Genomic DNA, 19,251 nt, shown 5'->3' on the forward strand with positions numbered 1-19,251 from the left:
CTAAAGTGGATTAAAATAATTTGGAATGAGATTTATTCCAGAATAAGAGCATCCACAGATGAAACTATTCAGGAGTCACTCCCTGTGTAGACAAGCCCTAAAATTGATGATGAGAAGAGTAGCACGACTTTACTAATGCACCAGTGCCATGTGGCCTTGAGTCAGTTGTGTTTGCTAACTATGAAAAAGGGAAATTCAGACTACTTATACCATGGCTGTTCCAGAACTAGATTTTTAAAATTTGAGATTAACTCTCTTAAGTGAAAGATCACTACCCTTTACACTGAGTACCGCTTCCACCAGGGCAACATAATTAAATCTTTTGAGCAGCACAATAGGTGGAAAGAACATTAAACACGTCTCCATCCTCCCTTAAAAATAAAAAAAAAAAAAAAAACCTGTAAAAACCACATACAAAGGTCTACAAAACCCATTTACTTTAAAAAGATTTTTTTAAAATCCTAAACTGACTGAGTTTCTCTGATGTCATGCTACTGATTTTGTACCCGTTCAAGCCTTACAGTTCTTTTTAAAAAGGTTGGCCTAAACCTGCTGCTGGAAGATGTCAGTACATGTCAACCTGTTCCATCATCATCTTGCGACTGTACTCGTAGGCAAGAAAGAGTGCACCATTGGCTGGGAATGCACGAATCAAAGTAGGCTTTAGTCCAGAATACAAGGCAAATACTCCTGCAAAATGAAACATGAACTGATTAGAAATGTGCATGTTAAACTTTAAAAGACTAACTGGCAATAGTTCTGGTGCTCTAGTCTCTAGAAGTCATGCAGAGGAACTTAAAATAATGATACTAATTAGAAGAATCAGGAAGCAGAGGGTAGAACTCACTGAGATAGGAAGTTGTTGAAGCCAACAACTCAAGATTCAAGAAGAGACTGGACATCTATATGGATAAATATCCAGAGACATTGTAATAAAATTTTGGAAGGGATATTAAACCTTGGGCTTCAGGCAATCTGACTATTAGATTCAGAAAAGCCTTAATGTGGGGGACAGCTGGCCCCACATCTTCCTGCTGCGAGGTTCTAATACCTTCCTCTGAAGCATCTTGTGCTAGCCACTGTCAGATACACTATCCAGGACCTTGGATCTGATCCAGTAGGGCAATTTCTACTTTCTTAGTCAAGTGAGCATCTCTTATAAATGTATAAGTTACTGTTCCCTATAAATTCTTCAAACATAGATTGTGGTGAATCTATTTCTGGTACCTGCTTGGAGTTTCAATGTTTAAATTACAAGTTAGCCATTGCAGGACAGTAGGTGCATTTACTCATCTGTCTTTAACAGGTAAGATACTACAGTAAGTACTAAGTGATTGCCCTCTGAAGTACAACTGAGGCCAGGTCTACACGACGCGCGAAAATCGATTTTAGATACGCAATTTCAGCTACGAGAATAGCGTAGCTGAAATCGATTATCTAAAATCGATCTACTCACCCGTCTTCACCGCCATGGGATTGATGTGCGCGGCTCGCCATGTCGATTCCGGAACTCCGTTGGTTTTGGTTCTGGAACTCGAGTAAGCCGCACTCAGGGATCGATATATTCGCGCTAGATGAACGCGTAAGATATCGCCCGAGCAATCGATTGTAAGCGCGGCCGATATGGCGCGTCGATAGACGTGGCCTGAGTGTAGTAGATGCATAAGCCTGAAACTCTGAAACTAGTTTCTGTATTATTGTTAGCATCAAAATTTTTATAGTAGACATCATTTTGCGGGTCTTAAAGGTGGCAATGAGAAGAATTTCACAAGAATAGTAATTTGCTGGTCTACAAAAAAGGAAGTAGCGTAATTAATTCCCTATAACTTAACAGACTAGGTTTCAGAATGGATTTCCATACTGGAGTAAAGTTTTCACGTATCAGCCTTCAGGTTCAGTTTGTAATTGGACACGCTTACCTTCATTTCGCAAAATATTGCGAAATCCCATGAAGCCGCCTGTTTTCCAGACATGGAAAGAACCTGAATTCTAGATTTTGACACAGTCCAGAGATAAACAAATCCACAACCTCCAAAACCACACCACCATTAAAGGAACAGGCCCAAAACAGGAAAGAGCTTTTATACACAGGGCAAACTACCCCGAAATCTGATGGTAAAGAGTAATGTGAAATCGCGGAATGCACAGAGTTTGAGGAGGTGACAGTTTTTCTGTGGCGATAAAGCTTGCACTTTATCATAGGTATAAGATTTAACAAGAGGATTTCTAAAGAGTCTGCCCCTAGTTCCACGAGCACATTTAGAATAAGAGTTTAAAATTTATTATGTACACAAACCTTCAACACAATGTCTGGTTTAGAAAGCAGGCTTCGTTAAATATTTTGTAACATAGGGAAAGAGATACCGCTTATGCTCTGCTCAATTCCTTCTAAATTTAAATATTAGTCAGAAACTTGCCTGCCAGGGCGGAAAGTACCCTGCAAATGTATGGTTCAGGCCATTAAAAAAAAAAAAAAAAAAAGCGTGTCAGAATTTAATTAATACTTAAGACAAAACCTCTCACTCCTGCTGCCATTGCTGGATTGACTCTGCAGCGCTAGCACAAGTGAAAAGGTTGTAAAAATTTCTTGAGTAAAGCCAGCAGTTATGACTCTGAATATACACAGGGGAGCCTCTATCGAGTGAGATTGCAGTGTTACAAACCCAGTCAATTTTCAGAATGCAATTACATTTTGCATGTCATGAATTTTATGAAAATTTGATAACAATAGTGGCCAGAAAAAGCAAGCACTTTTAAATACTAAAAAAAGCAAACTACTGATGCCAAAAGTCCCTTCAAAGACCTGTATCTTGCATTTTAATAGCCAGAGAGACCCAATGGTTTTCTATCTTCAATATCCCTCTCTGAAAGTGCATATGAAGTTAAAACGTAAGAACGGCCATACTGGGTCAGACCAAAGGTCCAACTACCTCAGTATCCTGTCTTCCAACAGTGGCCAGTGCCAGGTGCCCCAGAGGGAATGAACAGAACAGGTAATCATCAAGTGATCCATCCTCTGTCATCCATTCCCAGCTTCTGGCAAACAGAGGCTGACACTTCAGAGCACGGAAAGAGCATTTGTCCAAAATAAGGAATGCAAGACTTCCAAAAAAGTTTGTGTTGATACTGGAATGATACCGAAAATTACATTTCACATTCTGCAATACTAACGTCTGAATCCTAAACAACCAGATGGCCCTTACATACTATAACTAGGACTGGCAGAACTGCCTATTATTGAGGTTGCTCAACATTTTCCATGATAAGACTCTGTTTTCAGTTGCTTATAATTTGCCAAACTGTTTGGGCTAAAGTTTTAAATACCCAGTGTCTACCTCAAGCTGATTTTTTTTTCTGGAAACCAAATGTACTGTTGCACAGACAATTATGTCATTTCCTAAGTTTTGAGTGCTTGACTTTGCAACATTAATGTTCTTTTAATGCAGTGGTGTGGGTGGGTGTGTGAGAGAGAGAAATATCTGTGACACATGCACTGAACACAGTGCAAAGGGAGCATTTCAAATTCCTTAAAAGATGCACAACTAGTGAACAACTTGGCTGCAATAAACAGTTCGGTGGTGCCAGGGCCGCCTGGGGGGCGGGGGGCAAGTGGGGTAATTTGCCCCAGGGGCCCCGCGAGCCCTGGCCTGGTGGCGGACCGGGTTTCGGCAGCATTTTGACGGTGGGGAGCCCTTCAGTGCTGCCGACGACGCTGAGCGACTGAAGGGCCCCCTGCCACCAAAGACCTGGACTGCCGCCGGGTGAGTACAAGCGCCACAGCTCCCCCACTTTGCCCCAGGCCTCTTGAATCCTCTTGGCAGCCCTGGGTGGTACATCATGGAGTGTTTGAACATTCAACAGTTTTTGCACAATTATCCTCTCCTGATCAGTTAACTCATACATCAGCTAAATAAGTGAATAAAACAAGATGATGCATGTCAAATCTGAAAATGGCTGGTTTAAGCAGTTCTTTACCACTCATAAACAGGAATAGTGTTGGTTTTGCTCCCACATCGCTATTCTAAAGGACCACAATTTTTTGGCTGCAGATATACAGCAAGTGCATAAGGTATAATTAGCATTGCACGAGAGATTTTGAGAGTAGCAGTATGTTACTTTCTGTAGTGAGAGACTACCTTTTCCACATACCCACAAACTGGCACATACCTAGTTGATCTTTTGGTCTCTCCGCTGCAAAAAATGTCCGACTCAGTTCATAGCCTCCAAAGAAGAAGAAATAACCAGGGACTTCCCGAAGTAAAGTGCTTGACAGACCATGGTAGAACCCGAGAGGGCCATCCTTTTGAATAATACTTTTCACTACTGACCAAACTGTACTGATAGAGGGGTTGAAACAATTAACAATACTTAGAACTTTACACATATTGATCTGCAAAATCCTATTACCTCCATTTTACAGATGGGGAAATAGAGGCCAAATAATGAATCAATTGCAAGGCAAGAATTAGAACTGAGGAATTCCTAGCTCCAATCATTTGTTTTTTCCAGACCTCAGACAGGAGCAGGGATAGCAATTAAGGGTATGTCTTCGCTACAAGGTTAACCCAGGTGATTGGCACCCAAGTGTGAGCAGCCACATTACAAGGTCCTACCCTGGTTCTAGCAATTCTGGCTGCACTCTGTGGGGCTAGTACTTCTGAGGGCATATCCAGTGGTTCTTTGTGCTGCAGTAAGCTGAGCTGCTCTGATTCTTTCCCAGTGAATTGAGGGAGAACTTCTCTGTCCCCCTGAGCACCACACATGGAATTGTGGGAATGGAGTGGAGGACTACTGCCACTCAAGTGACTTAGCACATGTCCACATTGGAAAGCAAGCAGGTTACTAGCCTGAGTGAAAGCCTCACTTGGTTTTTAGCCTACAGCCCCAGATGAACCAGCTAGAAAACACCACTAAACTCAGGTCAGGGGGCTGTTAGTGTGGACAGGGGGAGGGAAGGAGGTAGGAGAGTTAAGGGAAACACTTGAGTAACAGCCTGTGTTAACTCTGCAGTGAAGACATACCCTAAGTTAGTATTCCCCAGGATGTATTTTGACAATCAGTAGCACACCCTTCGTGCAACTAATAGCACAGTACAAGCTAGACCTTAAGTGTGCTAGGATGGACTTTTAAAATAGGCATAACATAAACAGATTTCAGTGGTATTGAGCAAGTTACATACTTACTTGTGTCCTTGTATTATCTTTCCAGATAACTGCATTTCATGCATGGTCTGCAACCGACACTTCACCAGCTCTGTGGGACATAGGACCAAGGCAGCAAATGCAGAAGCAAAAGAGCCTGCAGCTGCATTCTGCAGATCACTGTAACAAAGAAACTACAGATGATACTTAGGCACTGCTCTTCAGTCACATGGTAGCCTGCTGCAAGAGCACTCACCTATTTCCTGAAAGTGTTATCAAATAAAGAAAAACTGAACAAGAGTGCAAAAAAGGAAAAGCAATCATTTATAAGGTGACCAACTTAATACCTAGCTCCAGCCATCTTCATATACAACTCAAATAAGTGCTTCTCCTTCAACAGCTATATAAATGTAAGTATATTATCATCTTTCCCATTTCGCTGACAAAAAAAGCACAACCAATTAGATGAATCAAATAAAACCTGAAGTGAATTTTGGTAATTTCACATTCAAGACTGTATGGCTTTGTTAACCCATGGTATCACAAGGCCATGGATTCTTTACTAGTTTATTTACCAGTGCCTTTATAAAGATACCTGGCACCAATATGTCCTTGTGATCAACAAAGGATCATGCGCTCAGAGAACAGCTCCTGCTCTAACAATTGTAGCACATGCAGTTGAATGGACATGTGCAACACAGCTCAAATAACAGTAGTCACGGAAAGGTGAGTAACTGTTTTTTTGTTTAAAATTATGTCACTACAGAGCCTCAGACTTTGGTGTTGTCGTCAAGTGGGAGTTCTGTGGTGGAGCAAAATGAGCAGGATGATCTAAGGTACTCTTCCCTCCTTCCAGAGTTTAGATGAGTGACATAGCAAAGAAATTGGGTACAATGTAAAAGACCATGGCTGAGCTGCTCTGCTGAGCCTCTAATGGGGTGCAGTACAGAACTCACAGACAGGGCGGGGGCATGGGGGATAGACTTATAATGGCTTTCAGCCACCTTTATGTCCCGCCCCCATTTCCCCCGCCCATCTTGGGATGCTCCCAGAGCTGGAGAATCCCCTGGAGCAGGGGTCGGCAACCTTTCAGAAGTGCTGTGCCAAGTCTTCATTTATTCACTCTAATTTAAGGTTTCACATGCCAGTAATACATTTCAACATTTTAGAAGGTCTCTTTTTATAAGTCTATAATATATAACTAAACTATTGTTAAGTATCAGAGGGGAAGCCGTGTTAGTCTGGATCTGTAAAAAGCAACAAAGAATCCTGTGGCGCCTTATGGACTAACAGATGTATTGGAGCATAAGCTTTTGTGGGTGAATACCCACTCTGTCAGACATGTAAAGTAAATAAGGTTTTTAAAATGTTTAAGAATCTTCATTTAAAAATTAAATTAAAAACCGGTGGCCAGGACCCAGGCAGCGTGAGCGCCACCGAAAATCAGCTCACGTGCTGTCTTAAGCACATGTGCTATAGGTTGCCTACTCCTGCCCTGGAGTAACACAATCCCAGATTCCCTGCGGCCTGTAAATTACAGCAGCCTCCACAGGCTGGCTGTCCTCAACATGCTCCCACACAAGGGCTTGCGATGGGATCCTCTGAAGGCAATCTTACAACTATCTCCCACAATCCCTGCCCTGGGAGAAATCCTCCTGTCATTACAACTGTTGGTTCTGGGGTCCTTTTATGCCGCTCTGGTCCTTTTACCTGGCATGAAGGTGCTGGAGTAGGGGTTTACCACCTCTTGTTTTCTGTGCATTACTGCAAGGATTTTATTTTGATCTTTAAAAATAGCAAAATTGTCACACATTCTTTAGAAATCTGAAAGTTCCATGTTTTCCCTGACTCCAAATCCATCTGTCTCATGATGACAAATTGTAATTTTGAAGCTATTTAAAAGACTGGGACCTCTGTTCATTATATCTAGGTTCTTCACAAATACTTTTAAACACTGTGAAAGCCAATGTCTTCATAATTTAGGTCATCTATGGCTTTTATTAGACACTGCATGAGCCTACTGATTGAACACAACCGGAGCATTGTTACTTTGTACTCTAACCAGAAATGAAAAAACGTTTGATCCTAGGAAACTGGAAGAGGGACTATAATTTGACTATATTAATCTTAAATTATGTAGTAAGTGTCAGAGTGCTGCCTAAGCAGAATTTTTCTGTTTTCTAAATATGCATTGATGCAGTTTTTTCTGAATCTATGAAAAGAGCAGAAGCGCTTTGTTGGGAAATGGACCATGAGATTTTTAAATATACTGAGGAGTCTTACTTCCATTTAATTTTGGCATCTGTTTAAGAAACTAGGCTGTGAAAAGTAAGTGCTTCCATTAGGGCTAGTACTGAGCATTAATAACATGCTAAAAAAAAGTCTTTAAAACCAACAGTGCTAGATTCAAGTGTATTTATCGTTTCATTTATTGTTAAGATGGGAGTATATGGCGGAACTGAGAATTATTTAAGGAAGCAAGTTCACTGCAAAAGTAAACAGTTTTGGCTCAAAATTCACTTCAATGAGAGATTTTTCCAGCTTTGGAATATAGTGACTTAACCCATAGTATCTTGCTTTGGATCCCACAGTCAACCTCTAGAATGAAAGGCTTCCAATTTTATCAGGGAATTTTAAATTTTAATGAAAGACTCTAATTACATGCTCTTCTCTCCCCCTCCCCCCAAGAGGTTTCCTGCCTCATTCAATGCACAGGATCACCATGTTCTGGAGATGACTCTGGGCTGTCAAGTGAAGGCGGCTGTTTGATGTAGGGCCCCGTACTTCATATGCTGCAGAAGTAGGAAGGTGTGTGGTTAAGGAGCCAGGAGATTGCAAGAAAAGAAGGGATGGTCTCATGGTTAAGTCAGTTCAATACGACTCTGGAGAACTAGCTTCTATCCTTGGCTTTGTCACAGAGTTTGTATGTATGATGCTGGGCAAGAAACTTAAGTGGTCACTAGTTGTGTGTTCCTCATTTTCTGGGTCTGACTTTCAGAAGTGCTGAGCACTCTCAGCTGCAACTGAGTCAAGAGGAGCTGAGCTCTGATTATTATAATGCTAGAAACTTTGGGAAAAAAAAAAATCACATCCTAGGTGATTCAAACTGGGGACCCAAAACTAGATGATATTTTTGACCATACCTCTGTGCCTCAGCTCCCCACCAGTGACATGAGGATAATACTATCCTCTTGCCACATAGGGTGTTGTGAAGATTAAACAAAGAGTATGTGAGTGCTTCAATAACGTTTTGGGTAGAGAACAATAGAAGTGTCCGTGAGAACCTTCTATCTTCAGAGCAGAGTTTGAGTAGATGCAATAAATAAGGCAGGGGGCCACAGATTGAACAGTGAGGCTAAAACAAAATAATGAATAGCTGCTCACTCTGAACATCATGCTTCCTGTGCACTGAATGAGGTAGGCATCTTGGGGGGTTGGGAAGTATGTAGTCATGTAATTAAAGACTGTATCTCAGCTTTATGGTTCACAGGACCCAAATTAAGTCTGCACAAGCAACTTAAATTTAGGAGTTCCTAATTTTTGCATGATTGACTTTCTTTAAATATGCAGTGTGGCTTTTACTATGGAAACCATAACTCAGTTTTCTGACTCTTGTGTAACTTCACTCTTGGAAAGATATCACATTAGAGTTTATGTCTCCTGCAAGGAAAAGGTGATTTAATAGTCATAGCAGAAGAGTGAGAATCAGCAGATCTTTCTAGTGTTGGCTCTGCCAAAGACTTCCTGCAGCAAGAGAATAGTAACTTCATCTCAGTTTTGTTATCTCAGAACAGGGACAATGCCTACCTCACACAAATGTTGCAAAGCTTAACGCATTAGCATTTGGAAAGTGATCTGAGATCTTCAAAAGGGAGATGCTACAAGTCCAAAATAATGCAAAGTTATGCATTGTATCACTGTCAATAGCAAGGGCTAGCACATTTCTAGCTATGTTGAGGCAAAAATACCAAATGCAGAGAAGTCCCTCTTAGTACACTGCTACCTCGATATAACACAAATTTGGATATAACGCAGTAAAGCAGTGCTTCGGGTGGGCAGGACTGCGCACTCGAATGGATCAAAGCAAGTTCAGTAGAACATGGTTTCACCTATAACATGGTAAGATTTTTTTTGGCTCCCAAGGACAGCGCTATATTGAGGTAGAGGTGTGTATTTTCCTAGCTAATTACATAGGAATCAGAGGCAATGAATCCAGTGTATAGGACCTTTCAATTAATGTTTCAGGTATTGTATACAGTATACTAGGAAAGGTCAAGAAACAAATACAGTGTATTTACATACATGTGCAAACAAAACATTTGGAGGAAGAGTCTTTTCTGCAAGTTATAAGTTGCGTAGCAAACAGATGAAATTGGGAGCATGTGTGTCTAACTTTCAGTCTGCAGTTAATCATTCTTTAGTTTAAATCAAATACATATTTTAGGATCATAATTTAGCAAACATTTATCACTGAGGGAATTTGACACCTAGGTACTTTGTTGAGGGGGACTTAAGGATTTTTAGTAAGTATTCCTATCCCCTTCCATTCCTAACAAACCCCAAACAGACCTCTTTGGCACACGTACTTTCAACTGGAAAAACATTTTTCCTTTTGCTGCTGTGATATCCATACTATAACCATGTCTCAAAAAGCTAAATGGTGCTAATCTAGCCACATGGGCTAGATAAGCCCCATAAATTAAAGTGCATCTGTGTGTAAAACACAACTTAAAAATTAACTTAAATTAGAAGCAGAGAAGTTTATTTTCGGAAACTCAGACCAGAAAATACATGTGTAGGAGGGTATATGAACCTGATCAGAGGTTAAGAAGCCACAAGTTAACCTCAGTTCATTACTCTTCATATTTCCCTCTTCAGTCCAAGAGATCCTGAGTGACTGACTGCTGGAACACTAAAGCGGACAGCTCTTCAATTGTACATCTGGGGGCCAAGTAAACTTGGTTGATGGCCCTCAAGTCTGGAATTCAATCCCTTCACATTGGTCCAGCAGAAGATTTGCTGATCTGCAGGGCATGCTGCAAGGCCTCTGTTTAACCAGGCTTTTTCCAAGAGGCTGTCTAACTGAGTTTGTTTGGCAAGGCAGAGGTGTGCATTATTTGGATTACATTAGTTAACGCAGTCTTTAATAATGTATTATGATTGGGCTGTACATGCAACTAGATAATAGTAATAGGGGCATCTTATAAATGTGAAAAAAAAAAAAAAAAAGCAAAATTCAAGGAGATGTCTGACTGGTGAGAGTTTGAACCTGTACCATTTTTTGGTATCAGTGTACTGCTCAGTACTAAAATCTCACTCTTTACTTGTGAAAAAAACCCAGCCACAACCACTAAAGTTAATAGTACCATTCTGTATTTAGTACAAAACTCCAGGAAATAAAAGCTGATTGATAAATGCACTTTGTTGGAGGCACTTGGCTTTGGTATCATTATGTGCTCTAGTGACCTGCCCCATCAGATATTACATATAGTCATCTGTTCTCCAATTAACCCATAATTTCTTGATAGTGTGTTCTCTTTGGATTTTGAAATCACTAATCTGACTAGTTATATACTAAACTGATGCTGACTATCACCTAGAGAAAACTGACCTGGTGTTCAGAGATGAGATATGGGGTAAGACTAGAATATTTAAATACACTATATCAGTAGGGACTAAAGAGTAGTAAATTTCCTCCACCTTCTCATTCTGTTAATTTTAAGTATATACAGATGGAATGCAAGTAATAAAATTTGTCTTTAACTGCCTGAAGCTAAGCATGTTCTCATATCCTTAAACCAAAATTTGATCCACAAGTGTCTGGGTTCATTTCCTAAAACCTGACAGGAAAGAAAAAGGTACCATTGACCCACACACAAGACACTGATTTTTCACATTTTACTTTCAAGAACTTGTAAGTATTAAAGAGGATACAGTTTGCAGAATCATAACCAAGAGCTCTCCCTACCCCTTTCTGATGGCAAATTAGTGAAGATGGAACACTGAGTTACAGCGAATAAGTGAATGCTATTCAGCATAATCATTGCTCTGGAGGGAAGGATAGTTGGGACAGTGCTCAGTCATCTCAAACCTCCTGAGCCATCGATAGCCATCCATGGAGCAGTGCACGGACGATGAAGATGCAGCCTCTTAGTGATGCATGAGTTACAGCTGCCAATGCTCCAGTAGTTTCAGCCCCTTTCCTTCACAAATACTACAGCATGGGATTTAAGAAAGATGCTTATGGAATTCTCTTCTCCCTCCCAAAACAATTCATGGTGTTTGAAAGAACCAACACATTTCCCACAATCTGGGTTTTTTGGCAATGGACATGACCCCATATAGACCAGCCATCTGTTCTTATGAAGAATATACCACAACTGCCGAGACAAGGTCTTGTGGAATAAAGTCAGCACTTGCAGTGACAAAATGGTACCCCGTATAATGGAAAGAGACTGCACTTCATTTTAAAATATAGCACATTCATATTTACAATATTCTGGAGATTACAATTTCTGTTACTAACCTCAGTTTTGCTTTCCTGTCTACTCCAACAACTTGCCTCACAATCTGCTGGCAAAACCCATAGCACATGAACAGGACTGAGTTTTCTGCTATGTTAGCTACAAGTGCTGGAGTGGTCCCTTTATAGAAGCCTCGCAATCCAACTTGTTTATATGTCTTCACAATACATTCAAGGAGTCCTTTATACATGCTGGGAAATGTCTGCATCTTCACCTTAGCTGTATCAAAGGGCTGGCCGGTTAGCACACATGCAGTCCCACCTGAGGAAATAGAGTATCAACATTCAACAGCCCCTTACTGATCATGTGAGAGAATATGCAACATAATGAAGAATGCATTTTTTTTTGTGTTTCCCACAAAACAGGCTATATGCAGAGAGGGACAAATTCACCACTGGCATAATTAGGCTCAACTCAATCAACTCTGGTGACACCCATGACATTGGCTCTTGCAACACTTTTTTTAAGTTACAGAAGTACCAAATGGAAAAAAAAAAAAATCAATGCCTGATTTAGAACATTTAGACACCTGTTCATAACAGAAGGCCATCAATTCTTATATTGAATAGATGGTGAAATAAGAGTTACCAGTTGGAAATAACATTCTCTGTGTGTTAGGCAGTCACCTCATCAGATGAAGGATGAGCAGATCTGAATGATGTGAAGAGACTGCAAGAAACTAAAGAAGCTGAATGTGTGAATCCAGCACCATTAGTTGTTTGAGGCAGGGAGAAGGTACATTTTGTTTTGAAGGGGTGATTCTCATTAGTACCAACCCACACTTTGAGTGGAGCCAGTTTGTATTACACTACTGCTGCTCCTGTGTCATAGGGTGAGCCGGAGGAACTCCAATCTGAGCTCCCACACTGTTTCATTTTCCTCCCAGATCAGGTGATTGCAGGCCACACAGCTAACCAGGCTTGGAAGAAGGATATGACACTTCCTGCACTCACTAGGGGAGGGATTAACTAAGGACAGCAGAAGCTGACTGGGGCAGATGTGGCTCCCTGGTGAGAGAGCTGGGGCAGGTGCCTGTGATGGGCTCTGGTCAAGCCCCCTCAGGCAGTCTAGGGTGAGGGTGGGGAAAGAGCAGCAAAGAGTCTGGAGAGAGACTGGGGGTGGCTCCTCACTGAGGGGGAGCCAGGAATGTTGTCTTGAAGTAACTTGGCTGATGACTGCTGGAAGAGGCCAGGGAGAAGACTTCCCTGGAGAGAGGTGAAAATAGGAAATGGCATTGGGAATCTAAAGCTGAGAAACTGAGAGTTGAGGATGGACGGACCTGCGGATGGGGCAGGTAAACACACCGGCCTGGCTGCCAGGGGCTTTCCCTACACAAGCGGCAACCCTTGTTTGAGAAACCCTGGATTAGATGGCTAATGTGCTGAATTTGTTATTAGCAGAGCATCAGCAGCAGTGTTAAGCACTGTACATAGATATGTATTTTCCAACCTTTTGTATAACAACTTAAAGTTAATTTATTTCTCCTGATGTTTCATCCTTACTAACCATGTTTTAGGTGATATGAGAAACTGATATTTTCATTTGTGACTAACTGGAACAACAACCTGAGTGAACTGCTGACCTTATGTTACATTATTCAGAATACCATAATGTTTCCTCATCTTCCAAAGAGACTTTCTGAATGTTGATTGAAGAGATAACCCTTCAGATAGCTTTCTGCCCCATTCAATTAGAGAGTTTCTAGGACTGAAGCATTATCTCGATCACTTTGCTTGCACATGGTGTTTGCCTTTATTACAAAACTTTACTTGTGACTGACATTTTGAAACTCATGTGAGCATGAAAATACACATTAGATGTACTCAAACCTACTCTTAGAAAATCATTAGTCTGAAAGAAGTTATATATTTACTTGTTGGCATTGGTTTCAGTGGAGTGATATCAACCTATCAGATGTTTGCAACACTGGGCTAGGTCAGTTAGTTCCCTCCTTCATCTCAGTATCTTTCTTCAAATGTGGAAGATGTGCCTCTTGTACAGATTTTCAGTTATTAACAGTGCCAACATGACAAATCACCATCATTGCTAAATGGCTGTTGATTGCTAAATCAGATTAATGTCTTTACGAGCACAAGCTTGTTTTTAAGTCTCCTCACAAGTGTAGAGTATCAGATTCTATTTTCAAAGTTTGAGAGTTTTCTCCAGTATTACCTGCTGCACCTGCTGTGAGATCGATGGCAGCTTGAATGGCAGGATTTGTCCTCATGCTTCACACTTGCTTATTGGTTGCTATGGAATAAGAAGTCTCCAGTGACAGGTAAGGTGTCCTGATATGTATGCCTAACATGGAAAAGAAAAAAAAACATTAAAAACTACTGTTAACCTGCATATTTCAGCTAAACTACTTTCTGGAGACCACCCACTATGCCCATATAGCCACTTCTATTTATCTTCTCTTAAATCAAGAGTTCTATGGCAGAGAAAGGATGGTCCAATGGTTAGGGCCCTAGCCTGGTACCTGGAAACCCAGGTTCAATTCCCTGCTCTACCAAAGATTTTCAGTGTGACCTCAGGCACATTACTTAGTCCCTCTGTGCCTCACTTCCCCATTTTACAAATGAGAAGAATGGTATCTTCCTACTTCAGAGGGATGCATTAAGATAACTGCACTAAAGATTGTGAAGAGCTCAGGTATTAGAGTGGAAGCCATATAAATACCTCAGACAGATATCAGTATCACAAAGGACAGGAATACGGAGGAAACATCTGGAAAGATGTTTGGTTGTCTTGTGTTCCCAATACAAGTCTTTTTAATGGAAGCCACAAATTTAATTTACAGGATGCTGCCCAATGTGGATTTTATTTGGTTTGTCTCAGGAAAGCGTTTGGCACAATAAATACCCTACAAGGACAATGTTTTCAAATAAAACACCACTGATTAAAATAAATCTGCAGGTCAATTCAAAAGGCTATTTCATGAGGGGAAAAGATTATTTTGGACAACAGAACCAAGTTAGAAAAACTAAATATTAAAGACTTAAACTAGTTTGAAATTTAGAGATCTACATCCAGGGGTAGCGATACTGCCAGCCATATATTCAGCATTGTACTTTTTAAAAATGAGATACAAGGAGAGTGAGCAATTGTACTACCAGAGTATTCTCTTCCTTACTTTTTTTTCCCTCAAGTAAAGGGGAGATCTACAGAGGAATTAAATTACTCCTAATATGTACTGTATACATATTTCATCCAAAGTGTTTTGGGGGGCTACCTGATAAAGAAATGAGGGGGAAAGCAACTCAACGTGCAGGGAGGGATAAATTCGGACAAGGAAGTGTAAGAACAGTTGTACCGCATCCTTTCTAAAGTTCTGTGATGGAGAGACATGGGTTTATAAGAAACATTTTGAAAGGTCTGTTCCTACATGCCTGTTTATTATTTTGACAGCTGACAAATTGTGTGCCAAACAGATACTACACTTATGAAAGTGCTGATTCTTTCCATTTTAGAAGGGTCTGGCTTGTACTAGGCTGAATATAGTTGTATGAAAAAAAAAAAAAAAAAAAGATCAGCCATTACAAGTACATATAGTATTTCTGAATTATATTTAAAGATTTGAAAGATGTTATTCCCATTAGCATAGTTAACTAGCTCCTGTTATTTCAAGATAAAGGCTCCAAGATTGTTGCACTTAATTATCCTGAAATTAGTGTCATTACTGTCCTCAAAACACTTTGTGATCTAGCCCCTTTGATCTAGAAGAGCAAAAGAAAAAAAAAAATCAGAGTCTCTGAATGAAGGGAATCACTATGAAGCAGTGAGTCTCTCACTGCAGTGCAACTTGCATTATTGCTACACTGCACTAAATGTAAAGGAAACCATACCAAGCCACAAACTGAATATATGCTCATTTCCATTCCATCCTGCTGATGAGATTTATCACAAACTGGGAAAGTGAAGGCAAAACAAGGAAGAGTTTTTCAAAGAAAAAAGAGTTATAAGTATCCTGACCAACACAAGTACCCAGCCATAGCACAAGATTTAACATGACATAATTAAATCAAAACCACCATTTATTGCAGAGGTAGTCAATAGGCAGACTGCAGGCCAAATCCAGACTACCAGACACTTTTGAATAGACCCTGAAATCTTTTTACTCCCCCCCCCCCCCCATTTCTCTGAAGTCTGGACCTTCGCTGTACCTTGACCAAGAAATTTGGGCCCTGACAAAAAAATAATTGACCACCTTGGTTTATTGATACCATTTATAATCTTGTACATTTCTCTGAATTTGCAGTAATAAATGACTGGTGCCCTAAAAATAACCAAAAGATTGTTACAACAACAATCACTCATTCATACTGCAAATCCAAAAAAAAAAAATCTAGGTAAGATGTTAATTAACATTTAACAATTCTGTTGCCTAGACCTGAGTGTCTTCCATCCAAGGGTCTCAAAGGACTCTCCAAATACTGAATGATTAAGCCACAAGACCCCACTTCAGAGACCCGGAAGACAGGGCATGACTTTTGACTTGTCAAGGACACAGCAGGCCAATGCCAAAGTAGAATTTGAATACAAGGGCCATAAAGGTACCATTTCTTGGCTGTGGCTCTTATTCTTCACCCCAATATGAACTTGTTTTTTTCATTGTCAGAATGCAAGCTTTGAGAAGAGAAGCAGCATAAACCCGAGGTTGTCTTTACTGTTTCAATTTAGGTAGAAGAGGTTAGTTTACAGAGAGACGGTGATAACCTTTCCTACACTAGCTTAGTTTAAAAAAAAATTCAACTGATGCACATTACATTAATAAAACAAGGGGAAGGTGGGAGAATGTTAGGCTATGACTCCATTTAAAATGCTTCCCCAGGTCAGCTGTGCCACTGTAGCACTTGAGAGTAAACACTTATTATGGTGACAGGAGGAGTTCTCCAGACAGCGTTGTTAATCCACCTCCTCAAGAGGCAGTAGCTAGGTAAACAGAAGAATTCTTCCATTGACCTAGCACTGTCTAAATGGGGACTTAGGCCAGCTTTTTTTTTTTTAAACAAGCTTTTACTAGTTATGTGCACATCTCTATCTTCCATGAATATTCTAGCCTGAACACATTTCTAAGCAAATGCTGCAGAATACACTCTGAAAGCAAACTAGGTAATTGTAATCACCACTATTTACATCAGAAGCACAATTCTAAGGGCCACTCTCAGATTAGGCACTCAGACCTATATACTCAATTGAAACACCTCCAATTTCTAATACACACAACGATCTGCTTGCAAGTTACAGACCAAGCACTACTGGTGGAAGCCGGGCAGTTCTGAACAAGGAATTGCTCTGAGAAGCAAGCTCTTTTGCGGACAAGTCACAAACAGAAGGGGCCAAAGTTGTCCAGTAAGTTATCGGCCAGCTCTAACGGGGCTGAATTGCGCCAAGTCAACTGAATCAACTTCACTGGCATAGGTCACTGCCACGGATGCTACGGCCTGTTCTGGACATCGCTTCTAGGACCGAGCTTCGCAGTCACAGCGGGCGCCTGGCATGACCCTCGCTCCCGGGCTGGCAGCTCATTAGAAAGGCTGCAAAGGTTATTCCTCGCATCTCTCTCACCACGTGACGAGCCGCTTCTCGGGCTCCGCGCTGCAGCGGCTCCGGGATGGCTGCTCAGGTGCGGCTCACGCAGGCTGGAGCAGCGCCGGCTCCAAGCACCAGCCTGCAGCTGCGCGGTGCGGCGCCCGCGGGCCCCAGCAGGGAGGGCGCTGAGCGCCGCCGGGGCCGCGCACAGGGGTTACTCAGTCAGGCCCCGGCCGCGCGGCAGACCGTGCGCAAAGGAGCAGCCGGCTCGGCTCGGCTCGGCCTCTCAGGCCGGCCACTCACACCAGCAAGCGCACCAGCCGGCATAGCCCGGCACGCCCACTGCCTCTATATAAGCCGGGCCGCGGGAGCGGGGGCCAGCCGGCTCGGAGCGCCGCGGCCCCGCCCCCCGGCCAGGGAAATCGGAACTAATCGGCGGTGAACTGGGAAGGGAGACAGCGGAGGGGGGAGCGTGCGTGTGTCAGTGTGTGTTGTGGGGGGGTGTCTCCGAGAGCGGGGCCTGTGGGGAGAGCGGGGCACGGGTGAGGGGCTGTTTGGGGGCTGGGGAAGAATGAGGGTTTGTGGGGGGAACGGGTGGGGGGTTGGGACGAATGAGGGTTTGTGGGGGAATGGGAGAGGATGGGGAAAGCAAGGGGCTGTGGGGGGCGGGTGGGGGGTTAGGGGAGAGCGGAGGTTTGTGGAGGGCGGTGGGAAAAGCAGGGGGCTGTGGGTTTACGCGGTGGGGTTGGGGAGAGCAGGGGCTCAGGAAGGTGTGGGATATTTGCAAAGTGTGGGAGAAGGCTTGGGACTTGGGGGGACAGTGGGGTGAGTGGAGGTTGTAGGGGGATGAGTGAGGGTTGGGGAGAGTGGAGGGCTGGTGGGGGACGGGTGGGGTTGGGAGAGAGTTGAGGAGCTTCGAGGATGAGTGGGGTGTTGCTGAAAATACGCGGAGGGGCTGGTCCGGGGGACAAGTGTGGCGTTGGCTGAAATCAGAGAGCTATTGGGGTATAGTGGGTATTATGCGCGAGAGTAGGGGGCTGTCAGAGGGGACGGTGCAAGTGTTTGCAGAGAGCAGGGGCTGTTGGGGAGGAGAGTTTGGGCATAGCAAAGAGCAGTGGGATTATTGGGGGAACAGGTTAGCTTGGGAAGAAGTGAGGGTTGGGGAAGTGGGAGGCATTGAGAGAATTGGATGGAGCACTGGTGGGGATAGGGAGTTTCGGGAGATAGTGGGCATCTGGCAGAGCGGTTGGGGGGGGGGGGGGGCTTTTTTTTATTGGGGATGGAGGGGGAACACCCAGGGACAAGCTCGGGGGGAGGGGGAGGGGCAAGTGGGGCAATTTGTCCTGGGCCCCACAGGGGCCCCCATGAGAATATAGTATTCTATAATATTGCAACTTTTTTTTATGGAAGGGGCCCCTGAAATTGCTTTGCCCCAGGTCCCCTGAATCCTCTGGGTGGCCCTGGGGAACACAGGGCTGTTGGGGGATGGTAGGTGACTGTTGTAGGGATGGTGGGGGAGCACTGGGATGGAGGCAGGGTGGCTATGTTATGGGGAAAGTGGGATGGATGTATCATGAGGGTTCAGAGCATTGCAGGGAAGCAATGGAGGGGTTTGGTGGGGAGGACGGGGTGTGTGTGATGGATATAGGAGGAAAGAGAGAGTGAGCTAGTGGGATGTTTCTTTACTTGTTAAAAGGGGCAAAGGGCTTGCTATAGTCAGCTCAATTTTATAAGCACTCAAGCATCATGGAAATAATGAGAGAATATCAAAGGTGGTGTCACAAACAGGCTGGATCCCCAGAGCCAAAAGCTCTGCACAGGGGCACAGGTCTGTCTGCACTGATCCAAAAGCAGGACTGGAGCAATGGTCTTTTTCTCAGAGCAGTGACTGGTGACCAGGGCCGGCTTTAGGAATTGCGGGGCCCAATTCAAACAGTTTTGATGGGGCCCCGGCAGGAATGACTATTCATTAAAAAAAAAAAAAAAAAAAGGTAAAACACACATGGGGCTTGTACTCACCAGGCAGTGCTCCAAGTCTTCGGCGGCACTTTGGC

At 42.8% G+C, this 19,251-nt stretch overlaps 1 protein-coding gene across 1 annotated transcript; it reads right to left on the reverse strand.

Annotated features, from left to right (window-relative positions):
* Positions 1-395: 395 nt before the first annotated feature.
* SLC25A15 (solute carrier family 25 member 15) lies at positions 396-17,480 on the reverse strand. The gene is given in 9 exon segments (XM_075061611.1): positions 396-690; positions 1,920-1,958; positions 1,961-2,029; positions 2,517-2,548; positions 4,164-4,337; positions 5,184-5,321; positions 11,668-11,926; positions 13,838-13,966; positions 17,234-17,480. Coding segments are annotated over 8 exon segments (891 nt in total). The 5' UTR covers positions 13,893-13,966; positions 17,234-17,480; the 3' UTR covers positions 396-565.
* Positions 17,481-19,251: the final 1,771 nt, after the last annotated feature.

Source organism: Chelonoidis abingdonii, chromosome 1 (genome assembly GCF_003597395.2).
Source record: "Chelonoidis abingdonii isolate Lonesome George chromosome 1, CheloAbing_2.0, whole genome shotgun sequence".
Taxonomy (NCBI): domain Eukaryota; kingdom Metazoa; phylum Chordata; order Testudines; family Testudinidae; genus Chelonoidis; species Chelonoidis abingdonii.